Source organism: Ovis canadensis, chromosome 2, assembly GCF_042477335.2.
Source record: "Ovis canadensis isolate MfBH-ARS-UI-01 breed Bighorn chromosome 2, ARS-UI_OviCan_v2, whole genome shotgun sequence".
NCBI lineage: Eukaryota > Metazoa > Chordata > Mammalia > Artiodactyla > Bovidae > Ovis > Ovis canadensis.
The window spans coordinates 222,344,795-222,361,855 of NC_091246.1; the positions used below are offsets into that span (position 1 = coordinate 222,344,795).

General features: G+C 36.6%; 1 protein-coding gene across 1 annotated transcript in view; it reads right to left on the reverse strand.

Annotated features, from left to right (window-relative positions):
* Nucleotides 1–272: 272 nt before the first annotated feature.
* The window catches only part of ABCA12 (ATP binding cassette subfamily A member 12), a 205,250-nt gene continuing 188,461 nt past the window's right edge, over nucleotides 273–17,061 (reverse strand). The window contains exons 45-53 of the mRNA XM_069578281.1: nucleotides 15,420–15,624; nucleotides 14,169–14,278; nucleotides 13,485–13,626; nucleotides 12,142–12,276; nucleotides 10,016–10,119; nucleotides 8,573–8,665; nucleotides 6,157–6,262; nucleotides 2,232–2,369; nucleotides 273–374 (exon numbers count right to left, since the gene is read on the reverse strand). Coding sequence (XP_069434382.1) covers nucleotides 273–374; nucleotides 2,232–2,369; nucleotides 6,157–6,262; nucleotides 8,573–8,665; nucleotides 10,016–10,119; nucleotides 12,142–12,276; nucleotides 13,485–13,626; nucleotides 14,169–14,278; nucleotides 15,420–15,624 — 1,135 coding nt within the window. The remainder of the gene's footprint in view (nucleotides 375–2,231; nucleotides 2,370–6,156; nucleotides 6,263–8,572; nucleotides 8,666–10,015; nucleotides 10,120–12,141; nucleotides 12,277–13,484; nucleotides 13,627–14,168; nucleotides 14,279–15,419; nucleotides 15,625–17,061) is intronic.

Genomic DNA, 17,061 nt, shown 5'->3' on the forward strand with positions numbered 1-17,061 from the left:
TTTCACCATTGCATAAGAATCAGCAACTTACACACAAGCATGCTCACAGTGTTAAGCAGATAGGAATTCAATTCAGTAGCAAAAACATTCACTGACCTTAGAAAGAAAACTTTCCATTTATAATTACTGGCTAGTCTTACACAGTTGCAACTTTCCAATACAGTATCATACTTTCAGATTAAATATTTTAGGAATTTGTATCTTCTGTGCCTCTTCCCCAAAATGAAGTCACTGGCCACTTGCTGAGACTGATTTTACTGGAGGTGCTGAGTCTACAGCTGGTCGTCTTGGGAATCAGTGCTTACGGCGGATCCTTGGCTGCTGGTGTCGACAGTTTCATAGCACTTTTGGTCTTTGGCAAAGTTGATGAAAACCTGATTTTTCAAGGGAAATGAAGCCATTAGCACTTGTAAACCAAAGGAAGAAATAAGGGGTGTGCACATGTGTGGTGTGTGCACAATGGGAGAGCAAATAAAAAGAAAATTAGATTTCATAGTGCTAAGTTGCTCTGGTTGTGTCCAACTCTTTGTGACTCCATGGACTGTAGCCCACCAGGCTCCTCTGTTCATGGAGTTTTCTGGGCAAGAATACTGGAGAGAATTGCCGTTTCCTCCTCCAGGGGCTTCTCCTGATCCAGGGATCAGACTGGTGGTGTCTCTTATGACTCCTCCACTGGCAGGCAGGTTCTTTACCATTAGTGCCACTTGGGAAGCCCCAGATTTCATAGGAGCACACCCAAATATATACACAAACTCTCATTAGGAATCTTTCCTTTAGGTATTGAAATTTAAACGGAGTTTGAAAACAGTACCTATAACTACATTTGTAATCATAATAAATGATAAAAGCTAAAGCTATAATTGAATACCTATAGCCACATACTTGGAGAAGGCAATGGCACCCCACTCCAGTACTCTTGCCTGGAAAATCCCATGGACGGAGGAGCCTGGTAGGCTGCAGTCCATGGGGTCGCTAGGAGTTGGACACGACTGAGCGACTTCACTTTCACTTTTCACTTTCATGCATTGGAGAAGGAAATGGCAACCCACTCCAGTGTTCTTGCCTGGAGAATCCCAGGGACAGGGGAGCCTGGTGGGCTTCAGTCTATGGGGTCACACAGAGTTGGACACGACTGAAGCGACTTAGCAGCAGCAGCAGCAGCAGCCACATGCTTGCGTCTATTTGATCTGCATCAGTATCTTTCAAGTATAAATAAGAGCCCAATCCAAGCTCCTATGAAATGTTTCCATGATGATGTTGAGAGAAATTTCACTAGTTTTAAGAGTTAATACACTGAAATAAAATTCGTATACAAATATCACAGTATGTTTTGTATGCTTGCTATTTATCAGGCAGACCTTTATGACTTTGTTTAAAATCATTAATTCTATTAGTCATAGATTAGTCATAGATTCATACAGAAAATATTGAGAGACATGATCCTGGTAATTGGTTACAAGTCCAAGGATAAATCTGTGTTGGCAAAGCCATAATTGCCTTAACTTTCCATAAATAAAACTCTAAGATGCAGCAAGATTTGGAGGCCACTTTAGCCTCCCTTTCAGGCCCTCTCCAGGGACAGGTACAATCTGATGCTCTATATGTCAGGTTGGTTGAACTGTATAAAACTAAAACAGTGCAAAGGTGAAGGAGGATGCTCCATGAAGCCTCAGTTACTGTATATAACAGTATATACAGTAACATGAAGCCAGTTACTGTATATAAATGTAACTAAGACAGATGATTTGAATGAAACAAAAGAATCCTGCATTTACCATTTTAGTTGCCTGAATCTAGCAGATCTAAATATCTCATTAGATAACCTCATTCTCCCCTAATCTAGGAAGCCAATCAATAGAAATGTTATTTAAGAAACATTCCAAGGAGAAAGAAAGGAAAGTGATAACAGCTATTTGTTTTATAGATGAAAATAATTGTTGCTTTACATATACAGACAACTGATGGGTACAGATGTCTTAGAGAAGGAAAAAAAAATTTTTTCCCCATTAAAATTAGTTAACTCTTCACATTTTTTTTATAACATCCCAAAATGCACTTATAAATAAATTAAGCTAAGTTTTTCAGGTGCAAGATTAGATATTGCTTCAATTAAAAATAAATTGAAGGCCATTAAAAAGAAGTAATTATGTACAATTAAATTTTTTTAAAAAATAAATAATCAGAATGTATTAATGTGAGATTGTGTACAGGGACCACGGTATCCAGCTTACCTCTTCCAGAGTAGTCTGACTCACTAAGAAATTCGTGATATTTAAAGCGGTCTTGTTGGCCTCCAGCAGATCAAAAATGTTTGCTACTCCTCCTGCAGTGACTGGAACATGATATTCTAACATGCTGAGGTGCTGATCCTGCGGGAACCAAAGGGGGAAAAAAGTTATTTCTCAATGTCAGGTAATACTGAGTAGCCTAGACATAACTTGACCAAGAGCTAAGAAACACACTGAAATTCATTCCTCTGGAAGTGATCAATTCAGTTCAGTCGCTTGGTCATGTCCAACTCTTTGCAACCCCATGGACTGCAGCACGCCAGGCCTCCCTGTCTATCACCAACTCTTGGAGTTTACTCAAACTCATGTCCATTGAGTTGGTGATGCCATCCAGCCATCTCATCCTCTGTTGTCCGTTTTTCCTCCTGCCCTCAATCCTCCCCAGCATCAGGGTTTTTTCCAATGAGTCAGCTCTTCTCATCAGGTGGCCAAGGTATTGGAGTTTCAGCTTCAGCATCAGTCCTTCCAATGAATATTCAGGACTGATTTCCTTTAGGATGGACTATTTGGATCTCCTTGCAGTCCAAGGGACTCTCAAGAGTCTTCTGCAACACCACAGTTCAAAAGCATCAATTCTTTGGTGCTCAGCTTTCTTTATAGTCCAATTCTCACATCCATACATGACTACTGGAAAAACCATAGCTTTGACTAGATGGCAAAGTAATGTCTCTGCTTTTTAATATGCTGTCTACGTTGTTCATAGCTTTTCTTCAAAGGAGCAAGCCCTTTTAATTTCATGGCTGCTGTTACCATCTGCAGTGATTTTGGAGCCCAAAAAAATAAAGTCTGCCACTGTTTCCACATCTATTTGCCATGAAGTGATGGGACTGGATGCCATGATCTTAGTTTCTGAATGTTGAGCTTTAAGCCAACTTTTTCACTCTCCTCTTTCACTTTCAGCAAGAGGCTCTTTAATTCTTCGCTTTCAGCCATAAGGGTGGTGTCATCTGCATATCTGATTCCAGCTTGTGCTTCATCCAGTCCAGCATTTTGCATGATGTACTCTGCATATAAGTTAAATAAGCAGGGTGAGAGTATACAGCTTTGACATAATCCTTTCCCAATTTGGAACCAGTCTGTTGTTCCATGTCCAGTTCTAACTGTTGCTTCTTGGCATACATACAGATTTCTCAGGATACAGGTCAGGTGGTCTGGTATTCCCATCTCTTTAAGAATTTTCCAGAGTTTGTTGTGATCCACACAGTCAAAGGCTTTGGCATAGGCAATAAAGCAAAAGTAGATGTTTTTTTGGAACTCTCTTGCTTTTTTGATGATGTAGCAGATGTTGAAAATTTGATCTCTGGTTCCTCTGCCTTTTCTAAAACCAGCTTGAACATCTGGAAGTTCACAGTTCATGTACTGTTGAAGCCTGGCTCAGAGAATTTTGAGCATTATTTTGCTAGCATGTGAGGTGAATGCAATTGTCCAGTAGTTTGAGCATTCTTAGGCATTGCCTTTCTTTGGAATGGGACTGAAAACTGATCTTTTCCAGTCCTGTGACCACTGCTGAGTATTCCAGATTTGCTGGCATAGTGAGTGCAGCACTTTCACAGCATCATCTTTTAGGATTTGAAATAGATCAACTGGAAAAATAATGTGTAGTTTGGAAACTAACAGCTTTCAAAGAAGAGATAAGTTTTGTGAATGTCTGAGAGAAAACAAATTAGAAAGCTAATAAAAATTCCAAAACATTTTACATTCATGTGTACTTAGAAAGTGACTATAGTCTTGCCTAGAAAAAATATTGTGGAATGATATTGCTGATGTCAGATTACAATAAGTTCACATAAGCTCTTTCAGAGATAACTTGTAAAAATTTGTTTTAGTTAGAATTGTTTTGAAAGGCTAAGGATTAGTTGTTCAATTTATATTGGCTCAAGTTGGCAGATTTCAAAAGCATTATCTAGGGGAAATCTCATTCAAATAATGCCACATTCTTTCTTAACTCTAAAAATCTTTTCCATTTATTTATATCATAGTATTACCATCAATTTAGTACTCTATTCTTATTTCCTTGGAGTATCTTTAACATCTTGCTTTTCTGAATATTTTATCAGTTATCATGTCCCATTTATTTTTCCCTTTAAAATAACTCTCAAATGTAACCATTCCTCTCTCTGTGCACCATCAATATTATTAACTTGATGTTTATCATTCTATACCTGAGTTATTGCAACAGCCTCTTCAGAAGCCTAGAAACCATATATACTCATATGTTCCAGCACAAAGTAGCTAGAATAATCTTTCCTAAATACTAGTTTGGTCAGAATGTTTTTTAACTCCATAATCAACCCCTGTAACCTATATGGGTCAGATCAAGATTGTTACATACTGGAAACCCCTCTTCTCACACCTTTGCTTACTGTCTAGCCCCTCTCATTGATTTGTGTTTATATCACACCTATCACTGCAGTCAGGCCATCTTACTTATTTTTACTTTCAAATTATTGTTTTGCTATCTCCCTTTTTAGAGATCTGGAAACCATCATAAGCTTGTAAAGAATGGTCTACACAGGAAGACATCCAACTTTTATCATCTTTGCACTTGTCTTGCAAGCTCTAGTCCCATGAAGAACAGACCAGGACAAATACAATCTCAAGTTCACTGAAAGAAAAAGCACTATGACCAATGAGATTTGTGCAAAAATAAAGCATTCTTTAATTTTAAATTTGATTTTAATTTAGATGATAGAAAATGGTCTTTGATAAGAATCATAAAAGCTATTTCTTCCTGGAGAACTTAGTTTAGGTTTCAGAGGTTGAGGCAAAAGTATTTTGTACAGATAAAAGAATTGTTTTAAAAATGCTCTCTATTTTGCTTTCCAGAATCACTTTATGTTAATATGGTGCCTGACAGTTCATGAAGCATCATTGTGGACATTTTATCATTTAGTTCTCACACCAGTCTTGTGAAGTAGATATCAAAAGCATTTATAAAATAGGAATATGAGGCTTAGAGACTTTAAATCTCTTGCTGGAATCACACAGGTAGAGCTGGATCTCACGCCAAGTCTTCTAATTTATTTTCATCATTCCACACCTAATTTTCATTTTAAACCAATTATTTGCTATAATCATCTTGTACAAATTACCTGCACATCAGAGATGATATAATGATAACTTTTTTATCAAGTGCATTTAAATGTGCATTATGTGAGATTTATGTGTATACATCTGTGTGTGCCCATTCTGTTAATACATATATGTAAGATTAAATTAATTGAGTGATGTTTCAGGTAGTTGGAGAAGGAAATGGCAACCCACTCCAGTATTCTTGCCTGGAAAATCCCATGGATGGTGGAACCAGGTAGGCTACAGTCCATGGGGTCGCAAAGAGTCGGACACAACTGAGAGACTTCACTTCACTTCAGGTAGTATGTGATTGAAGAAACTGATTTACAAGCAATTCTCCTCAAAACTTCGTGGGCTTATTTTTCAAATGAGGAAAGCAAAGGAGATAATCTCTTCTAGCTGTGACATACAGACAGGAACTCTGTAATTTCTTTTTTTTCTAAGAAGGAAAGCCCTTGGTCATATGTATCTGTCATCCCTCACTTCTCTAACATATATAACCAATAAACTACTTAAGTATACAATCCAACCTGAAAACTAATACAATATGGTCATAAAGCCTTTGTGAGGAAGAAATAATGGTGTGTAAAAGGATTATGATACTCTTAAGCAGCTGCAAAGATTTATAACTTAATTTGAAGATTTTATTTGTTCATACTAAGTATGCTTCAGAATATCTTAACCATCTTGAACTAATAAATATATTAAGATGAATAATAAAGGTATGGTCAACTTGAAAATGACAAACATCCATTACCCTATTACAAATATCAAAACCAGTCAACCTCTTACTTACTTTTAAGTATGTTTTTGGAAAGTGCAGTTGCATGAACCTTGTGAGGGCCTCCATGCTCACTCTGGCATTCTTCACGTGAACCTTGACAGTAAATCCTCGCCCAAATCTAGAAAGAAGTGCAAAACACAATATAAGTTATGTTTTGCTGAAATAGATCTTCTGGAATTCTAGATAATGAAACAGGACCCAAGCTGACAGTTATGGGCCCTTTTCCTATACAAAGAGTATCACTTTGCAATAAAAAGTTCAGGGCATATTGCAAACTAGAAATAGTGCACTGCTATGATTTTTTATTTCTACCACTAAATCTGTATGCAGGTCAGGAAGCAACAGTTAGAACTGGACATGGAACAACAGACTGGTTCCAAATAGGAAAAGGAGTACGTCAAGGATGTATATTGTCACCCTGCTTATTTAACTTATTTGCAGAGTACATCATTAGAAACGCTGGACTGGAAGAAACACAAGCTGGAATCAAGATTGCCGGGAGAAATATCAATAACTTCAGATATGCAGATGACACCATCATTATGGCAGAAAGTGAAGAGGAGCTAAAAAGCCTCTTGCTGAAAGTGAAAGAGGAGAGTGAAAAAATTGGCTTAAAGCTCAACATTCAGAAAACGAAGATCATGGCATCCAGTCCCATCACTTCACAGGACATAGATGGGGAAACAGTGGAAACAGTGTCAGACTTTATATTTTTGGGCTCCAAAATCACTGCAGATGGTGACTGCAGCCATGAAATTAAAAGACGCTTACTCCTTGGAAGGAAAGCTATGATCAACCTAGATAGCATATTGAAAAGCTGTTACTTTGCCAACTAAGGTCCATCTAGTCAAGGCTATGGTTTTTCCTGTGGTCATGTATGGATGTGAGAGTTGGACTGTGAAGAAGGCTGAGCACCAAAGAATTGATGCTTTTGAACTGTGGTGTTGGAGAAGACTCTTGAGAGTCCCCTGGACTGCAAGGAGATCCAACCAGTCCATTCTAAAGGAGGTTAGCCCTGGGTGTTCTTTGGAAGGAATGATGCTAAAGCTGAAGCTCCAGTACTTTGGCCACCTCATGTGAAGAGTTGACTCATTGGAAAAGACTTTGATGCTGGGAGGGATTGGGGGCGGGAGGAGAAGGGGACAACAGAGGATGAGATGGCTGGATCGCATCACTGACTCAATGGAGGTGAATCTGAGTGAACTCTGGAAGTTGGTGATGGACAGGGAGGCCTGGCGTGCTGTGATTCATGGGGTCGCAAAGAGTCGGACACTACTGAGTGACTGAACTGAACTGAATATAAAGTCAGATCCTTTGGACAAAAGCCGCATTAGAAATGAAACATAAAGTCTTGGCTTTCTTTGGCATCCATGAATTGGTGTGTCTTCTGTCCTTCAGTTGTGTCTGACTCTTTGTGACCCCATGGACTGTAGGCCATCAGGCTCCTCTGTCCATAGAATTCTCCAGGCAAGCATACTAGAGTAGGTAGCCATTCTGTTCTCCAGGGGATCCTCCCAACCCAGGGATTGAACCTGGGTCTTCTACATTGTAGGCAGATTCTCTACCATCTAAGCTACCAGGAATTGATGTCAATTTTGAGGCTAAATACTTTCTAATTTAAAGCAAAGAAGGTCTTGAGAGGAAAGTTATTGAAGATTTGGTATCAACTGTAAAGATTAAAATCATTAGGGTTTTAAAAATAAATAATAAACCAATATAACTGCTAACTTTTATACTTTATACTTTCGCATCAAAAGTAGTGTTTGTTAAACAAGTCACAGCAGACTCTGAGAATAACATATAACTTCTTTTTTATCCTTTTTTCGTATCTTGACCAACTTTGTTTTATGAGAAAGTCAAGCTGTTGTACAGATAAATATATAAAGGAATGTCACGGTGTTTGAAGATTAACATGGATATGTATAAATGCATATGTACTCTGGCAAATATATTTATTTAATTTTAATTTGATAGTATGATATTTATGTATATCTCCCCAATGTATTTTTGGTTAAAAGGTTTTAAATGTAGTAAAAATGTTAAATAGCTTACTGAAAGCCTATGCAAATGACAAATGAACATACTAGACAAAAATCAATGCCTTCATGTACTTGTCAAGATCTAATTTGTTACAGAGTTAACTCTTGAAACTACCTCCTGAGAGTATTTTGGTTGGGGAATAATAATCATATCCTTATTATATTATCATTATTATTAGCTTTTAGGCCTTTTTAGGTTTGGGGGTTATTAATTTAAAAACATTCAATCCTCAGTACTATTATTTAACTTCAAAATGAATCAATGGTTAGCATCTCCGTTCCAGTTTTACTACGCATTGTAGGATAGGCTGCTGAGATAATCTTTGAAGGCAAGTATAGAACTGGTAGATTGATTACACTGTGTGTTAAACAACACATTTGTTCTTTACCTGCTTTTAATGTGCTGCAATGATCCAATACATTGGAACCTTCCATTCACCATAATGGCCAACCTTGTACAGAGAGCCTCACATTCTTCCATGCTGAAAGGCAGAATCATGTCAGCATTCTGGGCACAGAAAATTGGCTTAAGTTCATAAGCATAAGTTTAACTCTTTTCTTTATGGCACCTTAGGAATACTGTTTGAATATTCGAGTCCTTAAACTGTCTTTTCCTTTGAAGAACAAAAAAATCTTTTAACATATACTGTAAATGTCTTTGCATAGGATTTATTACTGTTTCTTTTCAAACCTGGGGACATCTTTCTCACCTGGATTGCTGCTCTATCAAACAGTATTTCTTTCAAGCTCTTTTAAGCTTTGACTTAAGACCTACATTTCATGAGAAATATTTCCAAAATAATACTAAGTTGTTTTCATCATGCCTTATACTCAATATTCAGATGACTTTTTATTTATTTATTTATTTGGCCATACCCTGCAGCATGCAAGATCTTATTTCCCTACCAGAGAGTGAACCTGTGCCCCCTGCAATGGAAGCACATATCTTAACCACTGGGCCATCAGGGAAGTCCCTCAGTTGGCTTTTATGTTTTTGTATTTCTAACCAGTTAACCTGTACTTGATTATATAATTCTGACTTCATGGACTATGATACTGGAGGAGATCTTAAGTATCATCTTGAGATCTTAGGTATCACCCTGTCCACTTAAACACAAAAGTTCATGGGAAATCAGTGATTGGCTTCAGAACATACACTGTGCTTGGGGGCAAGGTTAGTATATAGGATATAAATAAGCCTCAGTTCTAAACATACCTAGTTCTTTTCCTACTATATGATCATTATAATGAAAGGATAAACTTAATACAAGGCCAATCTTATAAGAAAGGCACAGATAAAAAGCTTTAGTAGCTTTTTTACTTAGTTGATTGGTAGGGTCTACTTCATGGAGGAGGCTTGTGGACTAGGTCTGAAAAGATTAGTAAGATTAGAATTTGGAAAGATTTTGTGTAAAGACCAACTCTAGAAGAAGGCACAGCAAAGAAAGGGCATGGTGATAGGAAAGGGCAGAGAGTGTATGTGGAACCATGGATCTCTCAGATTGACTGATAGGAAGAAAAGACTAGAAAGTTAGATGAGGTTGGATAATAAAAGTCCTTGCATACTAGCCCAAAACATGCTAAATTTTATGTGATAGGCAATAGAGAGGAATGATTGAGTTAAGATGGTCAAAAGTTACGGAAATTTTATTTTTTAATAGATTGCTAGGCCCTGTCCCCACACAAGAGCTGGGACCTCACCAGGAAATCCTCTTGACTTCCTCTTTTGACTATGAACATAAAATACTTTAATCCAATTGTGGAATTCACTCTCAGTATATGCTACACGGGATTATCTGTCATCTGACTCTAAAGTTCCACACCCAATTTACCTGTGAGAAGTGAGGATGACAGAACATTTATTCTGGACTTCTTCTGAAATGATCTTCCAGAGGTGCCGTTTTGACTTAGGATCCATCCCAGAGCTTGGCTCATCCTTAATGGAAAGTTACAAGAAGAATTTATCAAATTAATTAAATTTTGATGAGGTTCTTTACATGAATCATTGCATCTCACTTGCCTAGAACAGAAATCACTTTTCGAGGTCCTGTGACTAACTTATTTTATACTTAATGGGCTTCTTTCTGCTGCTGTCAAAAAGCTCAAAATTAATCATTTTAAATTGTCAATCTGTTTTAAACAGTGTCTCAGTGAAGTTGACACTCTGTTACTTTACACATGTCTCTTATATTTCTTTGGAAAAAAAATCTGCTTCAATTACCGACAAAGCCAGAGTTTTGATATTTAATACTATATCATCACATATGTATCTGAAGCTACATCAACAAGATTGTTGCCTTGCTCCTGATGGTAGAATTGTGCCTGTGAGTGATAGATAATATGCCATGTGAAGCACAGAGAATGCATTTTTCTGTTAATATGATTGAGGTGCATTTTCAATTTTATGTTATTGATTGGAATTTAATACTCCTTGGGGAAATAAATGTAAGATTTGCAGAAAATGCCAAATAGAAACATATAAATTGCATTTTAAAGTAAATGATGTTTTGAAAAATTATTCAGGCATAAAATTAGAAATGTAGCAATGGAAAACTAAACAAGCAATAATAGACCCTGACAGATGATTAAAAAATCAAACTGTAGGTCAAGATTAAGTAAAAATTAAAAATATATGTCTGAAATGTAAAGTATGTGGATAGGATCAGCAGAGGCTTATTTTTATAGCAAGGGGTTAAATTGAAATTTAAAGAAAGAAATGAGTATTAGTTCGGGGAAACAGTAAAGATTATATTGTCACTGTTCCTATTTTTGAAGACAATGACATATATGGTAAGTAAATATAAAAAATATATACAGTATCTTTCTCTCATGGCCTGATTTCAATTCAGCTCATTAATGCATAACATTTGCATAGAGCTTTCTAACATTTTAAAGTACTTTACATCTATTATCTCATAGAGGTGCCTAAGAATTGTTTTCTTAAATTTAAGGGACATTTATACAATAGAATTACATTATGAGTGTCGATTGGCAGAAACATAATGCATTATATGCTTCCGGTATTATACAGAGATGGCTTATGCATTACTCTATCTGGGCAGTTTAAATGATTTGATATTCTATATTACTTAATTCCTGAAATAATGTGATGATTTATAATTGGTGATTTTATGGCATAGTTAAGCCTCTTTTGAAGTTTTGGAAGTCCTTGAATAAAGGGGATCTTTCAAAAAAGGGCAGCTTATTTCTCTGAAATAAACACTTTTCACAAGGTTTGGCTTGGGGAACAGAATGCTTTGTCACCCCTAGGGTAACTTATATTTCCATGTGATCAATTTAAATTTTCAGCTTTTAATCAAAATATTAACATGACATGTATTTCTTTCTTTAAAAAAATTCAGATAAAATAGAATGGCATATTTTCAAGACTGCATCTCAAGCTAGGTAACTCATGTTTTTAAGCAACAAGGAGATAACATTTTAGTACAACACATTGTCCTAAAATGTATATTTCCTTTTAAGTAGAAGCTAGAAAATGTGTTAATTCAACTGATCAGCTACTAATAGAACTGATTCCTTCAATAGCTGGGAATCAAATTCTGTCACAGTTTTACTTACTCATCTGAATATCCTGAATTTGTTTCAGCTGCTTCCTATTTCCATGTCTCCTCTGAAATTACCTGAGCCATAGCTTCAGACAAAAAATATTTTTGAGGGCATATTATTATGGCAACAAATTACCTGGTATAAATTTCCTTAATGAGACAGTATATGTGAAGTGCTTTACAAAATAACCAGCACATAGTGATACCCAACCCAGGAATCAAGTGGAGGTCTCCTGCACTGTAGGCGGGTTCTTTACCAGCTGAGCTACCAGGGAAGCCCCTAATGGGACCTCAGTAAATGCTTATTGCAATAATGATAATGAAATGTTATACACACAATTGGATATGTGAATCTAATTGGGCAGTACCCTTTTTCACAATGATTCTCTTACCAGCAACAGAATTGAAGGTTTCCCTATCAAGGCCAGTGCAGTAGACAATTTTCTTTTTGTGCCGTAACTACACATAGAGGTAACTTTGTCCTTGTAGGGCACCAGGTGAAGTCTCCCAAGGAGTTTTTGAACAGTCTGTGGGTGGAAAAAAGGATTTGTTGATTTTCCCTTGCCAAAACCCTTAAAGCATTAAATGGAAAAAGAGCTACTTGTGAAGAGTTTTATAATGAAGAAATACATACTTTAGTTTTATTTTCAAAGGTTCACTTAAAGATGAATAGTTCATTTAAAGATAAACACAATTCCATGGAGGCTCATTCATAAATGGGATTTCTTTTCCCCCCAATACATGTGCTTGTATGTGTGTATGTGTTTACAATGGTTCTTTCTGCTGTATTGACACAGGATTTACTTTTAAGTTTCGAAGAGCTAAAACAGAATTCATCCCTTTACAAGGCAGGTTTCTTATTGATTGTCATCACTGTTTCATCTTTTTTCTTATTGTGGGGTGAGCTGTCACAAAGGCTTTAAGTTTATTTAAAAATGACCCAGTATCAAATCTATAGTGTATTAACTTAGGAATCTTGGGTTCTTGTGGCTATTTCAGTAGTTAAATAGCTCTGGCAAATAGTGGAATCCTAGGAGGATTTAAGAAGTCCCCAAGGGTTGCAAAAATAGAGAAAACTGCCCAAAAGATTAGTCTTTCCATTAAAAAGGTAAATAATTGTAGTGAGGTACAAAAGCACATTTCAAAAAGCAAATTGGAATCTATTCCATTTTACTTGGGCATTTTGAACATGCCCAGTCAACTACTCAGTTGTGTCCAACTCTCTGACACCCTCTAGACCCACCAGGCTCCTCTGTCCGTGAGATTCTCCAGGAAAGAATATGGGACTCAGTTGCCATTCCATCCTCCAGGGGATCTTCCCAACCCAGGGATCTAACCCACATCTGTTTCTCCTGCACTGGCAGGCAAATTTTTTACCACAAGTCACTTGGGAAGCCCATTTTGTAGGTAATCCCATGTTTCAGTAGTTATCTGAACACTAAAAGATATATAGGCATCACCAACCAAGGCTCAATCCAGAGCTTAAGGCAAATCTTATTCTTTATTCAACAGTTTTTAAAAGATAATGGAACAAATATGGGCCAAGATGTTTCTAAAGCTGAGTTCATAGGTGTGTTTATGATATATACACAATCAAGCTAATACTGCTTCCATTATCGCTGTCAGGAGAAAATTGTCAGTTTTCCAGATGTCAGCTTGGTCTTGAGTGTGGGTAGGTGGGAAGCATAAGCAAAAACGGTTTTCAAATAAACTAGTTCTTCACACTTATACTCACTTCTTTAATATCTTTTTCTGGAATTCCGTGTATTCTAGCATAGAAATATAAATGTTCTTCTATGGTTACCAGGTCATCCAAAGCATCTTCCTGAGGACAGTAGCCAATCAATGAGCTGTGAGAGTTAACGTGAGCCAGAGACCTGAATAAAAAGCATCAAAAACATGAATGACTTTCTAAAGACATTTCCTCCCTAGCCCTCAGATGCTGCGTGTGTGTACATGCTAAGTCACTTCAGTTGTGTCTGACTTCGTGCGACTCTATGGACTACAGTTTGCCAGACTCCTCTGTCCATGGAATTTTCCAGGCAAGAATACTGGAATGGCTTGCTGTGCCCTCCTCCAGGGGATCTTTCCAACCCAGGGATCGAATCCACACTTCTTACATCTACCTGCTTTGGCAGGTGGGTTCTTTACCACTAGTGCCCCCTGGGAAGCCCCTCAGATGTTCAGAGGGTAGTTCTGTTTGGGTTGTGGTGATTGGTGAGTCTGGTAAAAAGATATAAAATGATCCCACCATCATAGTCACATTGAAAAATTAAAAAATTTCTACTCACTTGAGTAGCTGGTTTTCTCCTAAGGATTTAATAATATAACCACAAAATAACATCAAAAGTTCACTTTAATTATTTTTTCTAATTTAATTATGTTGTGTTTGGTAACTTGAAGCACTTGTTTTTCATACCCAGTCTTGTTTCTGATCAGAATGTTTCCACTTGTAGGAATTATGTCTCCAGTCAGCATCTTGAAAATGGTGGTTTTTCCTGCTCCGTTCACCCCAAGAAGTCCAAAGCACTAGTTTGAGGGAGAAAAAAAAAAGATGTAAACTAATTCAAACCAAAGACAAGTTACTATTATATCTCTTTGCTTCCTTTCCTTGGGTGAAATAAATTATCAAGAAAAATAAATCACTGGCTATTGCAGTGTTTTGCTGGCATTGGATAAAGCTTTCACTTTTAAAACAAATGGGTACTTAAGTATCTTTTTTTTCCTTTAACCATCTGAATATTTGTGTATATACTTAGGACTTGTTTTTACATATTATACTCTAGCACGCCTCTGTGAGACATGATAGAATATCCAATAAAGCAGATATGCTAACCTGACAAAGTAATGGTATTTATAAATTTAAAATTATTCACACAAAATCACAACTTTACTAAATAAGCAACTGAAGCAATAATCTCTTTATCCAATTGAATAAATTTGATGCGTTTAGTTTGCAGCCCGCCTCAGCAAAACAGGAAATACATTCTCTTTCTGCTTTCAAAACTGTCTTACCTACTGCTTCTATGAAAACAGCAATAATATGAATATGAATGCAATTCTAGGACCTCAGTTCTGACAACTGATTTCTGTATGCTGTCTTTGCTGCTGCTGCCAAGTCGCTTCAGTCGTGTCCGACTCTGTGCGACCTCGGAGACGGCAGCCCACCATGCTCCGCCGTCCCTGGAATTCTCCAGGCAAGAACACTGGAGTGGGTTGCCATTGCCTTCTCCAAGAGGCCTAAAAACTAAGAGTTGAAAAGAGCTCCCTGAACAGACTTCTTGACTGAAAGTCCACTCAAGAAGGATAGTAACTTGGGAAGGGGATCAGGATATGGTGAGTCTTCCCTGCCAAGAGGGGAGGGTTACAGGATAAGTAACACTTAGACACATGTAAATTATATATATAGAATCCATCAAAATATTTAAAGGCTGACTTCATATTTATAGAAAAAAATTAAGGAACGGTAAAATTTTTGTCACTTACCAAGTCAACATAAAGGGTGCGTGCATGCCTGCATGCTCAGTAATATCCAACTCTTTTGCAACCCTCACGGACTGTAGCCTGCCAGGCTCCTCTGTCCATGGAATTTTCCAGGCAAGAACACTGGAGTGGGTTGCCATTTCCTCCTCCATATAAAGGATAGTTAGAAACAAACATTGTTCCTTACCTCCCCAGCAGGTATCCCAATGCTGATGTTGTTTACAGCTATAATCTTTTTGTGGATAAGTTGGTAAGTTTTTGTGAGACGATGGAGTTGGACCAGGTCATAATCATTTGCACCTTTCTCAACTCTAAATCTTTCAGCCTGCACATCTTCATCTTCATCTATTGTCTCAATAACAGATGAAGAGCTAAATTTTCTAAAGAAGAGTCTAAAAAATAAACCCGATGATTTTGCATCAGTAATTTTGAAATGACACCACTCGGTTTTGACATCTTTTTAAAAGTTCTCACTTCACAAAAGTGTGCCAAGTTTGTTTTAAATTTTTCATGCATTTTGCTAAATAACTTAAAAACTAGCATGGGTGTTCTTTATAATATTTGTTATAATATTTGAGAAACAGCTTTTGCTTTCAATGACTTAAATACTTACAGATTCCCTATTACAAGTCAGAATCTTAATTTCAGTAACAAGGAACTTTATTTTGGGTTTGAAAGTTACTCCTAACAGAGAGACCAGAGTCATTAGTAGGACTCAACACCTACAAGACCATGATCAATGATCACTGTTTTTTTTAGTTTGTCCTATTTATTCTTTGGTCATCAATAATACAAATGTTATTCTATAGTCTTTTTTTTTTTCACTATGAATATCTTATCTAGGACCTGGCCAGTATATTAAGGTTATCAGTCCTGAAAACTCTAAGAAATCTCAAACCCACTTCAGTATCTTGTCTACTGAACACCAAAAAAACCAAACCAACAAACCAATTTAGGTCTTCCTCCCAATGTCCCTGTTTCTTTTAATGACATCCCTAGAGATTCCGATTATGATATTTTCTTTGAATCTTCCCCATTCTAAAATCCACTCATGCAGTCAGCATCCTAATATTGGAAATATCTTAAAAACAGCCAGTTATTTATCATTTTGTTTCTGTTACCCTCACAGGCTTTCATTTTTTTTCTCACTTAGGTTTATCCAGGAACATCAAACTCCTCCATTGTCTCTGAATCTTTCCTTCCAATCTGCACTACCTCCACAAAATCACAGCTCCTAAAGCACCATTTGATCCTGTTGGTCTCTGTTAAAAAAAAACTTCAATGTGCTACTATTAATATTAGTTTATTGAATAAAGTCCAAGCTATCACTCTTTAACCAAGCAATCAGTATACTCCATAATTTTTCAACCCCATGCTTCAGCTCCTACTTTTTCATTATATTTAGTCTATGCTCTAATCAAATTTTATTACTTATTTCTTAAATATTCACCCCAATTTTTCTATCTTTGTTCTTATCTTTCCTTTTATTAATTTAAATTTTAATTTCCAATAAGTAATACATGCACTTCATTTATTAACATTAAAATGGCACTAAAGAATATTTAGTGAAAAGCCTCCTTCAAATACATACAGTTTTTTTTAGCAGAAGTTCATAATTAGAAATAGTTTAAGCATACATATGCATAAAAATATATTTCCTTTTAAAAACTCAAATGGTAATATACTTCATATGTAGCTCTGAACCTTGCATTTCTCACTTAACAAATATTAGAAGTAATCCCAAATATGACATAGTGAACTGCATCATTCTTTCTCATGGCTGCATAGTGTTTCACTTATAAATTATGAGCATAATTTATTTAACCAGT